This window comes from Mustela lutreola, chromosome 9 (assembly GCF_030435805.1).
Source record: "Mustela lutreola isolate mMusLut2 chromosome 9, mMusLut2.pri, whole genome shotgun sequence".
NCBI lineage: Eukaryota > Metazoa > Chordata > Mammalia > Carnivora > Mustelidae > Mustela > Mustela lutreola.
Window position 1 is genome coordinate 139,882,632 of NC_081298.1, and position 16,919 is coordinate 139,899,550.

Genomic DNA, 16,919 nt, shown 5'->3' on the forward strand with positions numbered 1-16,919 from the left:
TGCGGGATCGTCTCTCCGGTGGTGCTGAGGTGACTTCCCTTTCACAGACGAGGGGACTGAGGTTTAATGACATGACGTCAGCAAGTCTGTTAAGCGCTGCGTCTGGATTCCTAGGGTCACACCTGGTGAACACCCCATTCACACCGTCCCACTCCCATGTGGATGTTCTGACTCGTTTCAGGACAAAGACCAACACCCACGGACTCCGGCCCCGGGGCCAGCTGTCCGTCTGCCTCCCTCCAGCACACGGGCCATGCTGGGGAGGACCGCGCCTTCTCCAAACTCACAGCCTCATTTCAGACCCTGAAGTGCGCTCTGGGAACGGCGCCCTCACATGGGAGAGCCCCAGCCGGGGAAAGTGAGGCCCACGCAGAAATGGGTGTCCGCGGAAGAGACATCGGAGGGGCAGAGAAGCCAGCAGTCCTGGGGTCGCACGGGCAGCGGGCCTGACCTGGCAGCGGGCCTGACCTGGCAGCGGGCCTCCCGGGCCAGGCGGGCAAGGATTCAGCCCCGCCCCTCCCAGGCACAGCCGGGCCCGGGCCCCCGACTCACCCACCACTCTTGGTCCTCCTCCCCATCCACGATGATCACATCCCCCTCGGAGAACGTCAGCTCGTCTGGGTTGTCAGCCACACAGTTGTAGAGAGCTTTGACCCGCTTGGGCTTTAACTTGGTCTGATCGGGAAGAGGAAGGGTCAGAGGTCAGTGTGGCCCGGAGGCTTCAACTCCTGAGGCAGAGGATGGGGCTGCCCGGTTTCTAACTGGTCCCAGGGGTCCTGACCCCAGGCCCGGGAACCCACACGTGTCAAGTTGGGTGGATCGTGCAGCTCGGGGCTGGGGGACTTCTAGGAGGCCCAGGGAAAAGCTAAGCCATCCCAGCGGAGTGCGGAGTGCTTGGAGTCAGGCGGCCTGGTGCCTGGGGCGCATGTGGGGGGTCGGTCCTGGAGCTGTGCTGGGGCTGCTGAGCCCTCCGGCTGGAGCGCTCTGGGCTCGCGTCCTGCCCGGATCCAGGAAGAGGCCTCCCACCCACCCCTAGGGGAAGAGGGAAAGACCTGTTTCTCGGAGAGTCCTGCTCACTGCCGGCCGGAGCAGAGAGGCAGGAAAGGAGGGGCTCTTCCACTTACTGTCTGTGACTTCCTGGGCATGGGGGCTGGGGGCTGCAGGGCCGCGGCGTTGGACAGCGCACCCAGAGCCTCCGGTCCAGAGAGCTCCACTCCTGCAGGGACAGAAAGCAGCAACGTCACAGGATGCCTCAGGCGTGACCAGGGAGCTGCAAACAATGACTGCAACCGCCGAGCCAGCCCGAAAGGCAGGTTTCCAGAGATTTCCGGATCTCTGGAGGGGAAAGCCCCTCAAAGGCCCAAGCGCCTGTGACTTCCAGGCAGCCCGTCCCGTGTGCAGGCATGTGAGTATCACGGAGCGGGGCAGATGCCGCCAGCTCCTCCACAGACATGTGGGTCCCTGCCTGGGCCTCCCTGCCTGGGCCTCCCCGCCCGGCCCCCACGTGAAGGGGACAGTTAGGCAGGACCCGGTCCAGAGCAGCGCGGGAGCAGGAGCTGCAGGGGCTCTGGGGAAGACAGGGCACGGCCGCGGCGGGGAACCCCTCCCACGCTGCCCCCACGGAAGCAGCAGTAACCCCGGGTCCAGAGGGAAGAATTACCAGGTCCTCTCGGCTGGCCTTTGTTCATCAGTGGGGTCGACTTGTCAGCCCTAATAAAAGGGGAAAGTAGATTTACTGATGCCTGAGGCCCCCCCAGGCACGTTCTCGACCCCCACTTCACCCCCTTTCCAAAGGAGCCAACTGTGCTGTCTCAGACAGAAGTGAAGAAAACATAACACTGAGTTTATGCCTATTTTCAAGAAACTGAAAAGACTCACAGGAAAGGCCTGATTCTCGAAGGCACCAGTCAGCGAACCTTTTTTCTGAAGGGCCAGACGGTATATTTTCCAGGCTCTGGGGAGGAAACCCCACGCTGCCACCACAGCACCCGCCACAGAGAACGCGGAAACCCGTAGGCAGGGCCACGCTCGCAAACGCTTTATTTGTGGGTACGGCCGTCTGAACTCCATGTAACTATCATGTGTCATGACAGAGACTTCTTTTGGGTTTTCTCAATCATTTAAAAAACCGAAAACCATCTTAGCTTGTGGGCCATACAAAAATAGACGTGGTGGGGGTGCCTGGGTGGCTCAATGGGTTAAGCCTCTGCCTTTGGCACAGGTCCTGATCTCAGGGTCCTGGGGTCCTGCTTCTCCCTCTCTCTCTGCCTGCCTCTCTGTCTACTTGTGATCTGTCAAATAAATAAATAAAATCTTAAAAAAAAAATGGGCGTGGGGCTGATCAGGCCTGCTCTAAGAGAACACGTGGAAAAACCCAGAAGTTCACCCAGGGTGAGATTAGGGTAGAGCTTCCTTTACCAAGCAGCCGGGCAGTGTGCTGCTTCACAATAGAACAGAACCCCCCAGGCTGCGAGGACAGGCCTCCACCCACCCGAAGCAGCATCACCCACTCTGTCCCCCTCCCCAGCTCTCCCTCTGGTCACACAAAAGAAGCAGCTCCCAAGAAGCAGGTAAGACACTGGACAGGGAACACTCCCAGCACGGCCGTGCCCAACCCCGGGCACTGGCAGCCAACACCCCCTGTTTTTGGAGTTGCCGGCCGCCGCCAGGCTGGCATCCAGAACTTCAACACGGGAGCTGGTGTCTGACAGACCAGCCCGGGGAGCAAGTCTGCAGCAACGATGGGGGCAGAGGGCAGCAAGCTGAAGCCGGACGCAGACCCTGATGCAAGAACCCGGGGAAGCACGGCCTGTGGGCACGCGGTGTAGACGGTGAGTGCCCCCCACCGTGGAATTCAGCAGCCAAGGAGACTGCGGACATGCTGCTCCCAACAGAGAGGTGAGGATGTACACATTACATTGTTGCAAGAGATCTTACAAAGGAGCATTAAAAAAGTTCTGAGAGTCTTCTGGTTAAAAAAGGCAGACTGAAATACATTTACTCCCACTTTCTCCCAAGGAAAAGATCAGGAAAAAACCGAAACCAAAAGAAGTACAAAGAGAACCTGAAGAGGAAACATTCTGGAAGTGGCCACCAGAGGGACAAATCCTCACCAGGCCAGCTTGCCTGTGGAGGGGGACCCCACACACTGAGGAGACCCTGAAGGATCCCCATCTGTGCTCTGAGCCCCCAAGGCTTATAAGCTCCGGGGGCGGGGTTGAGCTCGGCAATAAACACAAAGATTGGCCCCAAATCTCCTCAAGGAGGTGTGGAGCCCCTGGATTCCCAGCCCAACCCGAGTAGCCTTGCAACTACCCTCTCTCAACCCACTGCAGACAGAAGTTTCTGTTCTTGGAGAGGGCAGAACAGAGGGTGTCTGGACTAGGGGGTACACCAGTGCAGTTTTGAGGAGCATCTTTAAAAAAACGGGGACTAAGTGTGCTGGGGTGGCATCTGACTCCTGATGTCAGTTCAGGTAATGGTTTCAGGAACGTGAGCTCGAGCCCCACATCAGTCTGCTTGAGATTTTCTCTCTTCCCTCCGCCCCTGCCCCCACCTCTCTCTCTCTAAAAAAAAAAAAAAAAAAAAAAGGAGGGGAACTAAGTAAAAGCTCAACTTTATTTCTTTATTTAACTCCTAGAAAACCTGATTCCTTCAGGCGAGAGACAAAGACTATTCGCTAAGGAACCTGAGTTGTTCTTCAGGTTCCCCAGTGAAACTGCCCAGTGAGACGCTCGCCAGCCAAGCCCACGCTGGCGGCTCTGCGCCGAGGGTGCGGTGTGTGGTCCGTTTCAATGCTGCAGTGGAAGTGGCAACTCTGGGGCAGGAACACCAGATTTACAGGAAAGAGCCTCTAACATAACAGAAGTGAAAACAAGACAAAGGACATGGAAGAAACAAGTTATTCAGAAAAGCAAAAGCTAACATAAATGAAAACACCGCCCCAAACCCATCATTAATAATCTGAGATGAGAGAAAATGACTCCATGAAACAAACAGGATACTATTACCTTGAAAATTATCTGACACCTGGAATGAAAACTCAGCAATTACTAAGAACGGGAAAATGCAAATGAAGAAACTCTCCTAGAAGGCAGATTAAAAAGCAAGCCAGCCCGCCAGCACTGCAGAAACCGAAGCTAGAAGGTGGCCCAGCGCAGCCCAGTCTGGGCTATGCAGAGCTGCATTTCCAGCCCCGGCCTCCAGGTGGAGCCCTGGGACTGGCTCTGGCCCGAAGCGCGCTTCTCAGAGGCTCCTTAAGGAAGTAAAGGGCAGGAGTGGGTTAGGAAAGTGCCAGCAGGAGTAGAAGGGGGTCCGGGTCTCCCACTCAGCCCTCAGGGCCGCTGATTGTACAAGCAACAGAAAGGGCACTGAGCTTCGTGTAAGAAGTCAACTGCTGTATGTTAAACCACTGAGACTGACTCAGGGAAAGTCTGTTAGAGATGTCAGCTTATTAGAATAAAGAGAAAAAAGATGATACACATCCAGGAAAGGCCAAGGGAGTCTGACATCTGAATAATATGAATTTGATTAAAAGCAATAAAAGAAGAAAACAGAAATTAAGACATTAAGAAAAATCAACGAAATTTCTTAGAATTGAAGGATAGATATCCTGAAAGGCTCCATCATCTACCTAGTGGCCTGGATGAGAAAATACCTGCCCTGGGGCAGAAGGAGGCCTGACGGGGCAGGGAGAGAGCCCCACCAGGGGGAAGACCTCCATGGGGTACCGCAGAGCTCAGCAGGGAGAGGAAGAGATGGAGGCAGATATGGGAGCCAGATTTCTCACCACTGCCAAAGGGAGTAAGGAGCACACAGAGGGAGAGGATGAGAATGAACCCTGGTGCTTTGAAAACACTGCCCCCAAATTCTTTTCTGAGATCTGGAATCTGCGACCATCCTGTGCTCCTGCACCGTCCCCACCTCTACCCTGAGTCTGGGCTCTGCCACTGTTTGACCAGGGACACACGGCAGAATTTTCCGAGGCCGTACCTGTTTCTTGGGACTCGTGCTTGGGCCCAGCCACCAAGACTTGAGGAAGCTCTTGCCACATGGAGAAACCATGTATGGGTAAGTTTTTCAGCCAAGAGCCCCAGCCAAGAGCCCCAGCTGACAGCCAGCAGCAACCACCAGATACGTGTAGCGGAGAGGGGAATGGGCCCGTCATCTACGAGACCCTTTCTGTGCCAAGCCATGCCCAGGCTCTGAGACGTCACAGCTAGGGCTACAGATCTTGTGGAGAAAAGACAAGCTACGCTCACTCTGCCGATCCAAATTCCTGACAGACACCTGGGAGCATCATAAATGGTTGTGTCTTAGGTCCGTAAGCTTGGTGTGGTTTGAAATGAGAGACAGTGTGAGCTCATGGACTTCAAGATGAGACGGAAATACAGAGATAAATGTCTTCCTAAGTGTGTATCTACACGGATGGTCACCTACACATACTCATGTGTGTATCCCTGGTTCTGACCACCCAGGGGGCCTGCCTGGGAGCGGCAACCCTCAGAAAGCCATGAGCACAGGAAGCACTCATCTTGGCTTTGGAAAATCACTGTCACTAAAAGAAACCATTTCCCACCATTAGGATCCAGCCTGAGACCATGAACTGGATCCCTCTCTGGTCAAGGATGTTCTATGCACAAGTGGCAAACCTGGGGTTGGGGTTGCTGAGAGTCAGAAGGTAGTAATGCGTCTTTGCTCATTTTCCGACTGTGCTGGCTGTACTGTGTTGATGCAGAAAAACATCCTAGTTTGTAGGAAATATACGCCCCACACTGCAGAGGAAGCAAGATAACCTTATGCATGAGCAATAAACTGGAAGTAGAGGCCCGGCATCTCGACCTTAATTCCCCAAAATGCAGTGTCTCCTAAACAGAGTCTAAATTCATTACGTGGATATAAGATATACATTTGTGTGAAATTTTTACAATTTAAAAAAATGCTTGGTAAGTTATTTTTAAGATACTCGACCCTGATGAATTCATTAGGTGACACCTGAGCTCAAATGTTATACCGTAGAAGCTCTGGAGATTTCTAATGTTTGCCCAGAAATTTCAGCAGATGACGTAATGGGGCCATTGCCCCTTGGAAGCTCCCTGAATGCAAGAAGCAAGGATGACAATTCGGCCAGACCCTGGGGGGGCTTGAAGGCAGGCTAGTTACGGTTACCCGGGGACAGGCCTCTTCTGGGGGAGGCGGCTGGGTGGCTGGGGCGGCAGGGGCGGGGGCAGGGCCTTGCTCAGCTGGATCCCGGGCTGGGCCGGCTTGCTCTGCTGGCTCAAGGCTTCCATCACACTGGGCGTTTTTGCTACTGGAGGGGGCGGTGTGGGAGCCAGGGGATCTGCGGAAAGAGAGGAGAGGAATACAGAGGGTCAGGCTTCGTCCCACCCCCAGCCTTCCCATCAGAGGCTCTCTGGTGAGGGCTTCTTTTTTTCTTTTTTTTTAACGGCGATTTCATAAGGGAAAGCATCCTCCTTTCACTGTAGGTTTTTAGAAAACCGGATTGGCACGGAGTCCTTCTAAGCCTTAGGTTAGGATTAAAATGTCTCTATGAGCCCATGAGGATCTTCCTCTGTGGGGAAGCCACCCAGAGACCTGGAGAGCCAGCGGCAGGGTCTTGCCCCTGGTCCCGCCCCCCCCCAGGCGAACTGGGCTGACCGTGGGTCCTCCCCATTCCAGCAGACTTCCTGCAGAGCAATCGGAGAGGCCTGTAAAGAACTAACAGTAAAGGCTCCACAGTCTGTGAGGGGAGCTGCAGGGCAAAGAGGTAATTGTTTCTCCACAGACTCGTAAACTTAGGGAGTTGGTAAGGCAGGGAGCTGGGCCCTAAGCCCCAGGCTCCTTTCTCTGCTTGCCCCTCTGTGACAAACATTAGCGCTGCCCCCCAAGATCCAGTGTCCTCACGCCCCATCTTGTTGAGGCCGCCACCATGCTCAGGACAGGACAGGGACCCCAGGAGCTTCGCAGGCCCCCCGCGCACGCGCACACGGCACTGTCTGCAGCTGCGGCCAGGCTGCCGCTGAGGTTAAACCCACAGGAACAAGCCGGGTATGACCCGCTGCTCTCCGAGCCCTGCTGGAGAGGCCGGAGCTCCTCCTGCCACAGCCCAGCCACGCGGAGCAGGAAGGGGACAGGCTCAGGGCTGGCCCCACTGATCCCATGAAGACATTCCTCTGCCCCAGCCCCCTCCCCCGGCCCTGGATCTTTCACCCACGTGTTGACATCGGAGAAAAACACAAACCAGATCACATCCACATGACTGTGCCCCAATACCGAGAACCACCAAATGGCCAGGGGAAGTGAAGCCCTGGGCTGGCGGGAAAGGACGGAGTGTAGCTCGAGGGCTGGGGGAGACAGAGGAGAGCGCGACGGCCCCCCGGGGCGAGGGTGCGGACAGGCAGCAGGTTGCAGCAGGGCAGGGTGGCTGGAGGGGCTGCCAGGGGCCCACATGGGGTCGGGCTCCGGGCGGTGTCTGCCTGTGGGCGTGCGGCTTCGCAGCTCTCCCCACGCGGCTGCCGAAAGCACCCCCCAGCCATCCAGATCCAAGAGCCCACTGGCAAGAAAGGAAAAAGGCGAGAACGTACTGGTAGATGTCACGCGGAGAGGGGGCAGCGGTGGATGGACAGCTGGCGGATCTGACGAAGATCGCTGCCTGCTTGCACCGTCCACACTTACAGAGTTTGTCTTCCACAGGGCGGTAGCGGAGGAGGCGGTCTGAACTGCACACGCACACATGCACACGCATACATGCACAGCACACACGCACACGTGCATGCACACACACAGGAAGGCACGCACAAGCACAGAACAAAAACAGAAACAGAACACTGCATTATTGACCCTCTCACTCGCAAAATGGGCAGTATGACCCTTCTAGAACAGCATTAAGACCACAAACAGAATCCTGATTTTTAAAAAAGAATTCCTGTCTCTGGCATCTGATGGACGATATAGACGGACCAGACCAAGGATGCTTCTGGAGGAATTACCAGCTGGTTTTCACAGTCTTGATTTTTCCTTCTCAAACAGAAATATGGGTTTGAAGAGAGAAACGAATAGCCACAGGCGTCCCGAGCACGGGGCTCAGGCTGTAGGCTCCCGCGGCTGTGCACACCCCTCCCTGGCCCGGGGAGCACGTGTTCTCAGAGCTCGAGGACAGAAGGGTGCAGACGGAGACAGGTGAAGGGCTCCCCGTCTCCTGCAAACCTTTCTGGCTAAGAGCCAGCACGCATGACACCCAGGAGGCTCAGCTGACACATGGGGGACACAGCAGCACCGAGGTCGCTGTCCTTCCTCTGCCCCCACAGAGCTCTGCGCACAGCGGTGACCCGTGCCTGAGGCTGTGCGCAGCCCGCACAGGGGGCCAGGCCTGGGGAGAATGTGGGTGCCCCCGCGTGGGGCGTTTCTGCTGTGCCCAGTGTCTGTCCTGGTGCGGGTGGCGCAATGCTAACTCCCTTTGTGGTGTTGTTGGGTGGGACTCGCTGCAGGGCCAGGTGTGGCCTAGAGGACAACAATGGGGACTCTCTGCGGGGCTACTGGGATGAAGGACTGTCTACACTCGGCTACTGGGATGAAGGACTGTCTACACCCGGCTACTGGGATGAAGGACTGTCTACACCCAGCTACTGGGATGAAGGACTGTCTACACCATCAAAGGAGGACATGACGCTAACTACAGAGATAGTAAAAAAGAAAAAAAAGTAAGAAAAAATCCCAAACCCTCTCATTCTAAGACTCTACAAAACCAAAAGCAAAAGAAAAAAAAGGGAAAAAAATGAACAGTTTTCTGTTGCTTTTACATGACGAACAGAGCAAAATAGAATCTTCCTCCCATGACACACAAGTGAATAAAAGCCCCTAATGGGGTGGAGGGACCACATCACTTCAGCTCTGGATTACAAAATTAACCCACGCACACAGAGTGTGGGGAGGCTGCGGAGACAGTAAGGGGCCCCACAAGGACCCGAGCGTGGCTGCTGCCCTCCGCCGCCCGGGGTGGTGACAGGGAGGAGGGCAGCCGTGGAACGTGGTCTTGCAGCTTCTCTCCTGCCCAGGGGTGGCACTGCCTGGATGAGGGCACACAGGGGCCACGGCCCATATGGGGGAGGTGAGGCAGCTATTTCTGGGGCTGGCCTGGGCAGCACCTGCTCTCCTCGTAGGGGCTCATCCCTGGGGGTGTGAGTCAGTGACCTAAACAACAGGCCCATCAACCTTCTCTGGCCTCCCTGAGAGACCTCCCTGGGTGCTGGAGGCAGGATCACGTGGGGGGTGAGGCACAGGGCCAGCGGATGGCAGCCGCCATATTTGCTGCCCGACCCAAGCCACAACCGTCAGTCACACCCCCTCCCATAGAGCAGCTGCGGCCCCTGTGCACTGCAGGACCTCCTTCTGGACCAGCAGCAGCCACAGCAGCCACAGAGCCTGGACACCACACCCTGGGGGCTCTGGCCCTCCCTCTCCTGGGATGCCCCCTAAAGGCCACTGGCCATGAGCTGTGCCGGCCACTTGCTGGACCCACCTTCAAGGAGCAGAAGGATCAGTTGGTCCTCAGCCTAGGAAACTCACTTAACTTTTGGGGGCCTCAGTTTCCATTTTCATAAAAAGAAAAGCATCTGTTGAGTCAAACTCATACTTCTGGGACCGAGCAACTAAGGTAAGTGTAGCTGAGTATCCTTCCCTAAATTAGCATCTTTTTATCTTTCATTTCATGGGGATTACAGGTACAAATGAATCAGAGGCACCACACGCTGGCTGACTGCAGGCTGGGTGAGGAAACAGGAGAGAATGCAGGCGGGGGGTGGGGTAGTGAGTGGTAAAAGCAGAGAGAAAAGGAACAGAAAGAAGATCTGCAGGAAAATGTCTCGCAGGACCAGCATCACGAGCCGAGCCACCCACCTCAGGCCTGCCCGGGGGGTCCCCGCACTCCCCACGTGACACGCAGAGGCCACACCTCTGCCCAGAACAAGGATTAAGTCAGATACTCTACCACCATTCAGCACTCTAAGAACGAGGAGCTCCTTTAGGGTACCAACAACATAACTCTGACAAAAAATCCCCAAATGTCACCTAGCAGGGGGCACGGCAACTATAAACTTCTCAAAGCAAACACCAGACCACACCCTCTGAGCTATGGCCGCGCAGTACCTTTGGCAACGTTTCGTGGGGGCAGCGGGGGTGCGCTGGAGGTGCTGGGGACCACAGGCTGGGTGGGAGGCGGGCTGCCGCTGAGGACCGCGCCGTACGTCTCGTTCTGCAAGATGCTGGGCACGAAGGACCTCTGCTTGTCCTTGGCCAGGCTGGTGGCGTCTCTGGCCAAAGACGCGGCGTTGGACTGCAGCTGGCCGGAGCCCAGCTGGTAGAAGCTGACGGGCCGGTCTTCTCGCCGACTGGGGCTGGGCTGCAGAAGGGTGGGAAAGGCACACACACCGACCCCTCGGTCACAGCGTCTGGGCCACGGGTGACCGCCTCGTGCACATCGCGGCTACCTGGGCAGGTACGTTTTGGGCTCTCAACTGTAACAGGAGAGCTGTGAGATTTGAAAGTTCCTTTTATCTTCATGGAGACACTCTCTCCCACCCCCAGTGCCGCAAATGCCATAATTTATAATTTACAAGTCACCATTCTGGGAAGGATTGAGAGCCCAGTCTGTTTCACCTTTACTCGCCGGCATTATCTTAACCTATATCTGTTTCCACCGCACTTCCTGTTTGTAAACACACTTCCAACTGAGCACCTCGCGGCAGCCAACCCCCAACAGCAGGGCGCCAAGTTCCGGAGACATCAGGTGCTCTTCCCAAATGAACTGAAGTCTCGAGATTCCTCTAACTCAGGGATCAGCAAACCATGGCCCGTGGGCCACCATCTGTTTTTATAAATAAAGTTTTATTAGAACACATTCGTGCCTGGTCATTTAATATATTGTCTGTAGCTGCTTCCAAGCCACTGGCACGTCTGAGTAGTTGCAGTAAAGATGGTGATAATTTAGGCCCACAAACCTGAAATATTAATTATTTGACCCTTTTGGTTTGCTGACCCTTGCTCCCCTTGAAATCGGGACTCGTGTAAATCAAATCTAATTCATTTCCAATATCAGCTTCATTCTAAGAGCTACGATCTTGAGCAACTACCTTAACCTTGCTGACCAGACCCCTCATCTTTTCAGTGGGTAGAACTGTGCTCCTCTCACACAGCCCCCAGGCTTCCCGGAACAGTACTAGCTGTGATACCGCCCTGCCCCTCGCAGGGCCACCTGCCCACCCAAGGCTCTGGCCAACCCAATGGCTCAAACTCAGCTGAGCTATGCAGAACCTGATGGCTAGTTCTCTTCACATATATTTTAAATTCAACAAAGCCCAAGGCCGTATGAACTATAATTCCCTCTGCTGGAAACAGAGCGAGTGGGAGGAAGAGTGTGAGCTCTTGCTGTCAGACTTTTAAGTGGACTATGCGACCGGCTGTGTTGGCTTGACCTGGGACTGATTATTTCCAATCTTTTTTTAGGATCGGTAAGTATAACAATAGTCAGTCCCTCTCACTTGGACACCATTTTATAGGTAACTCAGTGGAGGAGTTTCTTAGTCAAAGAAATAGCAAGTATGAATGTTAACTGAGCCACACACAAGGAGAGTCAAGGTTTTGGAAATGCCATAAATATATATAATCAAACATCGTCAGTGCACCTCAGGACATTCGAGTCCTACAGTAAACAATAGGAAATGAGACATGGCATTCCCCACAAATTTCCTAGCAGCTGGGAGTGGGGGCTCTGGAGTCAGTCTGCTGGGGTGTGACTAAGCTCTGAGACCCACGTGAAGATGGTAACCAGCCAGGGGTCCCCCAAGTGGGCCAGGTAGAGTGTTGTGAGCAGGGAGCTGGACTCAGAGGCCAGCGCCCTCTGGCCTCAAGCTGATCTCTAAATATTGGCTTCACCGCTGAGTCAACCTCTCCTGAAGCTTCCATGACCCAGTCGGATACAGGAGAAAGCTGGACCCAGAGCTCTAATGGTCATTTCATTCTAGTGAAGGTTTTAAAGATCAACTAGTTGAACTTGACCTGTGATACTGGGGAGCCCTGGCTCTTTACCACATCCACGGCACGGGGCTTCCTCTAAATCCCATTAGAAACAACCCCCTCCCCAATATCTTTCCCTTAGATCTAAAGGTGAGCGGCTGACGACGCCCCAAGTAACATTGCTGTACACCCACACGCACAGGAGCTGGGAGGCAGGCACAGCTGTGGGACGGGCAGAACCAGCTACTGAGGTTGGAGCAAAGAGTTAACTCGACGATTTGTACAAAACCACCCTGTGCCCTAATCGCACTCTGGGGTCCACCCGGCTCGGAGCGAAGCCCCTCAGAACCTCCCCGACGATCTGCGGCCCGGCACCAACCTGCAATTTCTCGTCCACATCGTCGTCGCTCTCATCCAGGTCTTCGTGGAGCAACCGCCACTCGTATTCGACGTGAACATGTGAGTTAAACCTCCCAGACAAGGCCTGGGTCAGCTGAAAAGAGGAAGGGCTGTCGGCGCCGCCGCCCGTGAGCCGGGCACCCGTGGGCGGTGGTGGGCGGTGTGGAGAGGGGAGGCAGAGACCCTTCAGGGCAAGGCCAGCCGACGGAGACCCCACGCCCTACCTTCACCGAGGACCCTGCAACGCCCATTTAGTGCTCTGCAAACTGTAAAGCGCCACAGGCCAGGGCTACTGGAGATCTAAAGGCTAACGGCCGGCCTGCGGGTGCTGACGGGCACACGTGGGAGCAAACTCAACAGAGGACGCCGCCCGCACGTGTCACTAACGGGAAACCAGCCCCGGCCCGCAGAGCAAGGATGGGAGTGAGTGTTTTCGCCGTTCTCTCAAGGAAGGCGGATACCCAATTCCACGTGCGCTAACAGGAGAGAAGCGAATTCTTTAGACTCAATGCGAGTCTTAGCATGTTAGCCCTTAACTCTCTCCCCAGCCAGAGTCGCTGTGTGCGCTCGGGCAAGTTCCTTAACCCTCCTGCGCCTGTTTCCTCATCTGTAAAATACGGCTAACAGAAGAAACCAAGTCAGGAGGGCTATCAAAATTAAATCAGCAGTTATCAAGTGTTTAGCATAGAGCACCCCTCACTCTCCTACCCTTCCAAAGCAGTCAGTTCGATTTACTGCGCACTTGCTCAGTGTCACAAAGCACGACGCTACTTCTGAACGGCTAAAGCGGACTCCACCTTACAAACACAGAACCAGTGGGAGAGCTGGCATCGGTATGACTTCCTCAGCTCTGGGCAGGAGCCCCTACACTGCCTGACCCTGTGGGCTCTGTCCACTGGCCGCACTGCCCCTCCTTCTAGAACGGGACAGGAAAAGATGGTGGGGAACAATCCAGATGACCTGGGACTGGGGAACGAAATCCGCACACCAGCTTTGGATGCTGCCCCAAGGGGAAGAGCTGGCAGCTCAGAGACTCCAGAGAAGGGGCAGAGCGGCGGTGGCCTCCGGATCTCTGGTCCATCTGCCCCAGGCAATGCCATGGCCACCAGCCACATGTGCAACCAGCAAATTCCAACTTGTATTCCAAGCGTCACTATGATGGGGGTGGTCCCCTCCTCTCAAAGGACTCCCTGAGTACACTTTCTCCTGCTTGTCCCGTCTAGGGTCCAAATGGGACCTTCCTCCCAGAGGGCAGGGCCCCTCCCCACCCAGGCAGGTCGGCTTCATCCCATGCGAGCCGGAGGGAGACTCACCAGCTCCTCGCAGTGCTCATGCCTGAGGCGTCTGGCAATGTCCAGGGGCGTCTCTCCCGACTCGTTGGCTAAATAAAAGGCAGGACAACACACAGAGGTGTTACGGCCAAAGCAAGCAGAGGTCTGACCTCCAGAGGCAGTTACAAGAAGACACAGGGAGGCAGCACGAAGCGGAAGTGAGCTGTACAGTGTGGGGCGGGGAGGCCCGACCATCTCCCCGTCCTAACACACCACAGCAGCGCACAGTCGGCAAGATTTTAAGCCAGTCTGTGCTGACCACAGAAGCAGAACCGAACCCCTCCTCAGCAGTCTATGAATCTGAAATTGTGTATTTTCTTCCAAATAAGCATCCATCAGCAAGGTTTGGTTATTTAAGAAAAAAAAAAAAAAGAAAGAAAGAAACTTGGCCGAGCAGGCGTGCACCGCCTTTCTGTCCTTTGCTCTCTGTTCAACAGTTCAAGAACACTTCCTCACGGTGCAATCACAGCTGCCCGCCCTCAAGCGGCTGCCAGTGCTTCAGGGTCCCCTAGTAGAGGGAGGGACAAAGGCCCAGCAGATCAGGGTCCCTTGTGGAGGAGACTCGGTGCCAAGAGGGGCAGTGATCAGTGACTCCCCACTGCCCGGTAAACCTCCCACCCAGAGCCAGAAAGGAGTTAAGCCTGATCCTGGGTGGGTTCTGAAGAGGAGGGCAAGATGCCCCAAACCTCGTTCAAGGTCACCTCAGCACAAGGAACTTGTGCAGGGTCTGTGCTCTGCCTCTCATAATCTCTATGATGCCTGCCCATGACAGAAAGTCTATGTCCCAGATGGAGGGAACCCGCTGACCAATATGGGACCATATCAGCCTTGGCGAGCACGCAGGCGAGGCCCCCCGACTTCAGATGGTAGGATTTGGGTCTCCCTGGCAGACGGGAGCCCAGACCAGATGGCCAGGCCGGCGGCCACCCGCTCACCGGTCTCGATGGAGGCCTTCCCCCGCAGGAGGAGCTTCAGGCACTCGGCGTTGTCCGTCAGGCAGCAGTAGTGCAGGGCTGTGCTGCCCTTTCCCGTCTGCTTATCCAGGTTCCCGCTGGCCAAGAACAGGGACCGAAGAAGAGAAAGATCAGTGAGTCACTGGCCAGGGGACCAGCCCTGCCTGGGGGGGAGGGGCCTCGGTGTGAGACCAGCAGGGAACCGGCAGTAAGAGCGGTGAAGGCCGGAGTGGGGCACTGTGTTGTTGCTGAGCGGGGGCCGAGGGGGGCTTAGCCTGCTTCTTCCTGGGCCGGTCCCGAACTGCGGCACCCCTCCCACTTCCCCATCAGCACCCGGAGCCTGAAGTGTCCGCCTGGGCCTCAGGAAGCCTGTGGGACTTGCCATCCTGTCCTGCAGGGCAGGGAGAGTTTTCCATCCTATTACTGACATTCTCGCCAGGAAGGGGAAGAGCCCCTCTTCCAAAGCCCAGAATGCGCAAACGCCTGTGTGTCTGTGGGCCCCAGGCTGCCCTGCAGACAGCCGGCGGGGCAGTCCTGCGATCTCTAAAGCCCTTCTGGTGAAACACAAGAGCGGGTTACCCCAGAAGACACTGCGCTTCTCTTACAAAGCCACTCAGCCTACTGGGGGAGGCAGCCCGGAAACGTGGCTGTCCTTCTGAGCAGGAGGGACTGTGGGACTTTGTGGCCTGTGGAAAGACACGTGGCAGGGGGCACCGTCCCAGGTGATACCCACTGCTCTCATCAAAACAGAACGTGCTACACTCTCGGGGAAAATGAGCCTCATCTTCTGATCTCTCCCTCTTCCTGCTGCCCTCCTTCTACTCCAGAGAAACCAGGATTTCCCTTCTCACACTCCAAGAGTTTACGCTGAGGGAGGATGGCGTCACGGGGCTGTTTCATCCACAGTCTGCTGAGCCGCTGTGACCCCAGGCGCCGGAGGGCGTCCAGGCTCCGCAGAGGGTGGCTTCCACGGAGTCCGGCAAACTGCTGACCTGCCTCCAGCTCCTCTACCCCTGGCCATCTCCTCCCCACCATGAATAGCAGGGAAGGCCAAAATGCAAACTATGACCTTGCTTTTGCAGGTGGAATTTTCCACTCTGTTTGGCACAATTTCAGTGGCTTTTGACCAGCACCTCCCCCTCCACACACCCCCAACCATGATCAGGGAGTCAAGATACACGGTGCCGGGCCTCTCTGGTCGGCCTGCTGCCCCAGGTGGGTGCCGTACCCGGGGCGGAATGCACCTGACAGGACTTCGGAGCCCGGGTAAGCAGGCACACACATTCTTGAAAGGGAACTTCTAGTTAGAAAACAGAAACAACTTTTCAAACCAAACAAAATGTCTGCAGTCCAGTGATGAGGTTTACGATCCCAGCTTAGGTGGGTGGTACCAGTATGGATCTGTGCGTCCCTTTTACTGTCCCCACTGCTCAGGGCGCCTGCCTATGTCCAGTGAGACACTCTGAGGGCCAAGCATGGGGACGGCTCTGTGCACACCAGTTGGGGGCATGTGGAGGCCACAGATAGTCCCCCAGTGCCCACAATTCAGATATACGAGCCTGACAGCTCCTGAGTCCCAGACGCTAGAGGACAGGTCTTTCAGGTGCCAAGAAGGGTCTCTGTCTTCACACTCTAGGGCTTTTTGGGGACTATGCTCTAATAGCCCACTTCTGGAAGTTCTCTTCCTGTCCCACAGCTCATGTTCAAGGCTTGGAAAAAATCCCAGCATCTTGGCCACATAATGAGGCAGGAACCTGATCCTTCCTTGGAAACACCAGGAAATAAAATCAAACGGCTCCCCCAACTTTAGAACACCTACCTGTTCTGAACTAAAAAGTCTACGATGTGGAGGGAAGTCCGGTCCACCGATCTGACTGCAAGATGGAGGGCAGTTTCATCTGGCTCCTGAAGACCAAACAGAAACATTTCAGAATCCCAAGGGCAGCATTCAGTTTGTGTCCAATGCGAGTGAAATCATGTATCTCTCTTCCGAAAGCCTTTTATCCTTTCTTTCAAAACATGAATCTCTAAGACATATGGCCCCCTTAGTCTCCAGAGGAAACTCTGCCCTTGGCACCTGCGATTTCAAGACTGGTCCTCCTTCCTCCACAGGAAGTAGTAGGAAATTCAGGGTCTCATCTCAGAGTCCCCTCAATCTCTAGGTCCTTATCCCAGGACCAACAACATATAAGGGGGGTGCCCTTTTGTTCAAGGACACCAGGAAGGT

At 55.5% G+C, this 16,919-nt stretch overlaps 1 protein-coding gene across 5 annotated transcripts in view; it reads right to left on the reverse strand.

Annotated features, from left to right (window-relative positions):
- The window catches only part of ASAP2 (ArfGAP with SH3 domain, ankyrin repeat and PH domain 2), a 162,940-nt gene that overhangs the window by 3,978 nt on the left and 142,043 nt on the right, over positions 1-16,919 (reverse strand). For 3 of the 5 annotated variants that reach the window (XM_059132685.1, XM_059132689.1, XM_059132687.1), the window contains 10 exons: positions 16,512-16,597; positions 14,675-14,790; positions 13,722-13,789; positions 12,389-12,502; positions 10,144-10,396; positions 7,584-7,718; positions 6,169-6,340; positions 1,661-1,710; positions 1,125-1,216; positions 553-675 (listed from right to left, as the gene is read on the reverse strand). In XM_059132685.1, the coding sequence (XP_058988668.1) occupies positions 553-675; positions 1,125-1,216; positions 1,661-1,710; positions 6,169-6,340; positions 7,584-7,718; positions 10,144-10,396; positions 12,389-12,502; positions 13,722-13,789; positions 14,675-14,790; positions 16,512-16,597 (1,209 nt within the window). Of the gene's footprint in view, positions 1-552; positions 676-1,124; positions 1,217-1,660; positions 1,711-1,737; positions 3,854-6,168; positions 6,341-7,583; positions 7,719-10,143; positions 10,397-12,388; positions 12,503-13,721; positions 13,790-14,674; positions 14,791-16,511; positions 16,598-16,919 lie in introns of those variants that run through there. The other 2 variants (XM_059132686.1, XM_059132688.1) reach the window with 2 other exon arrangements.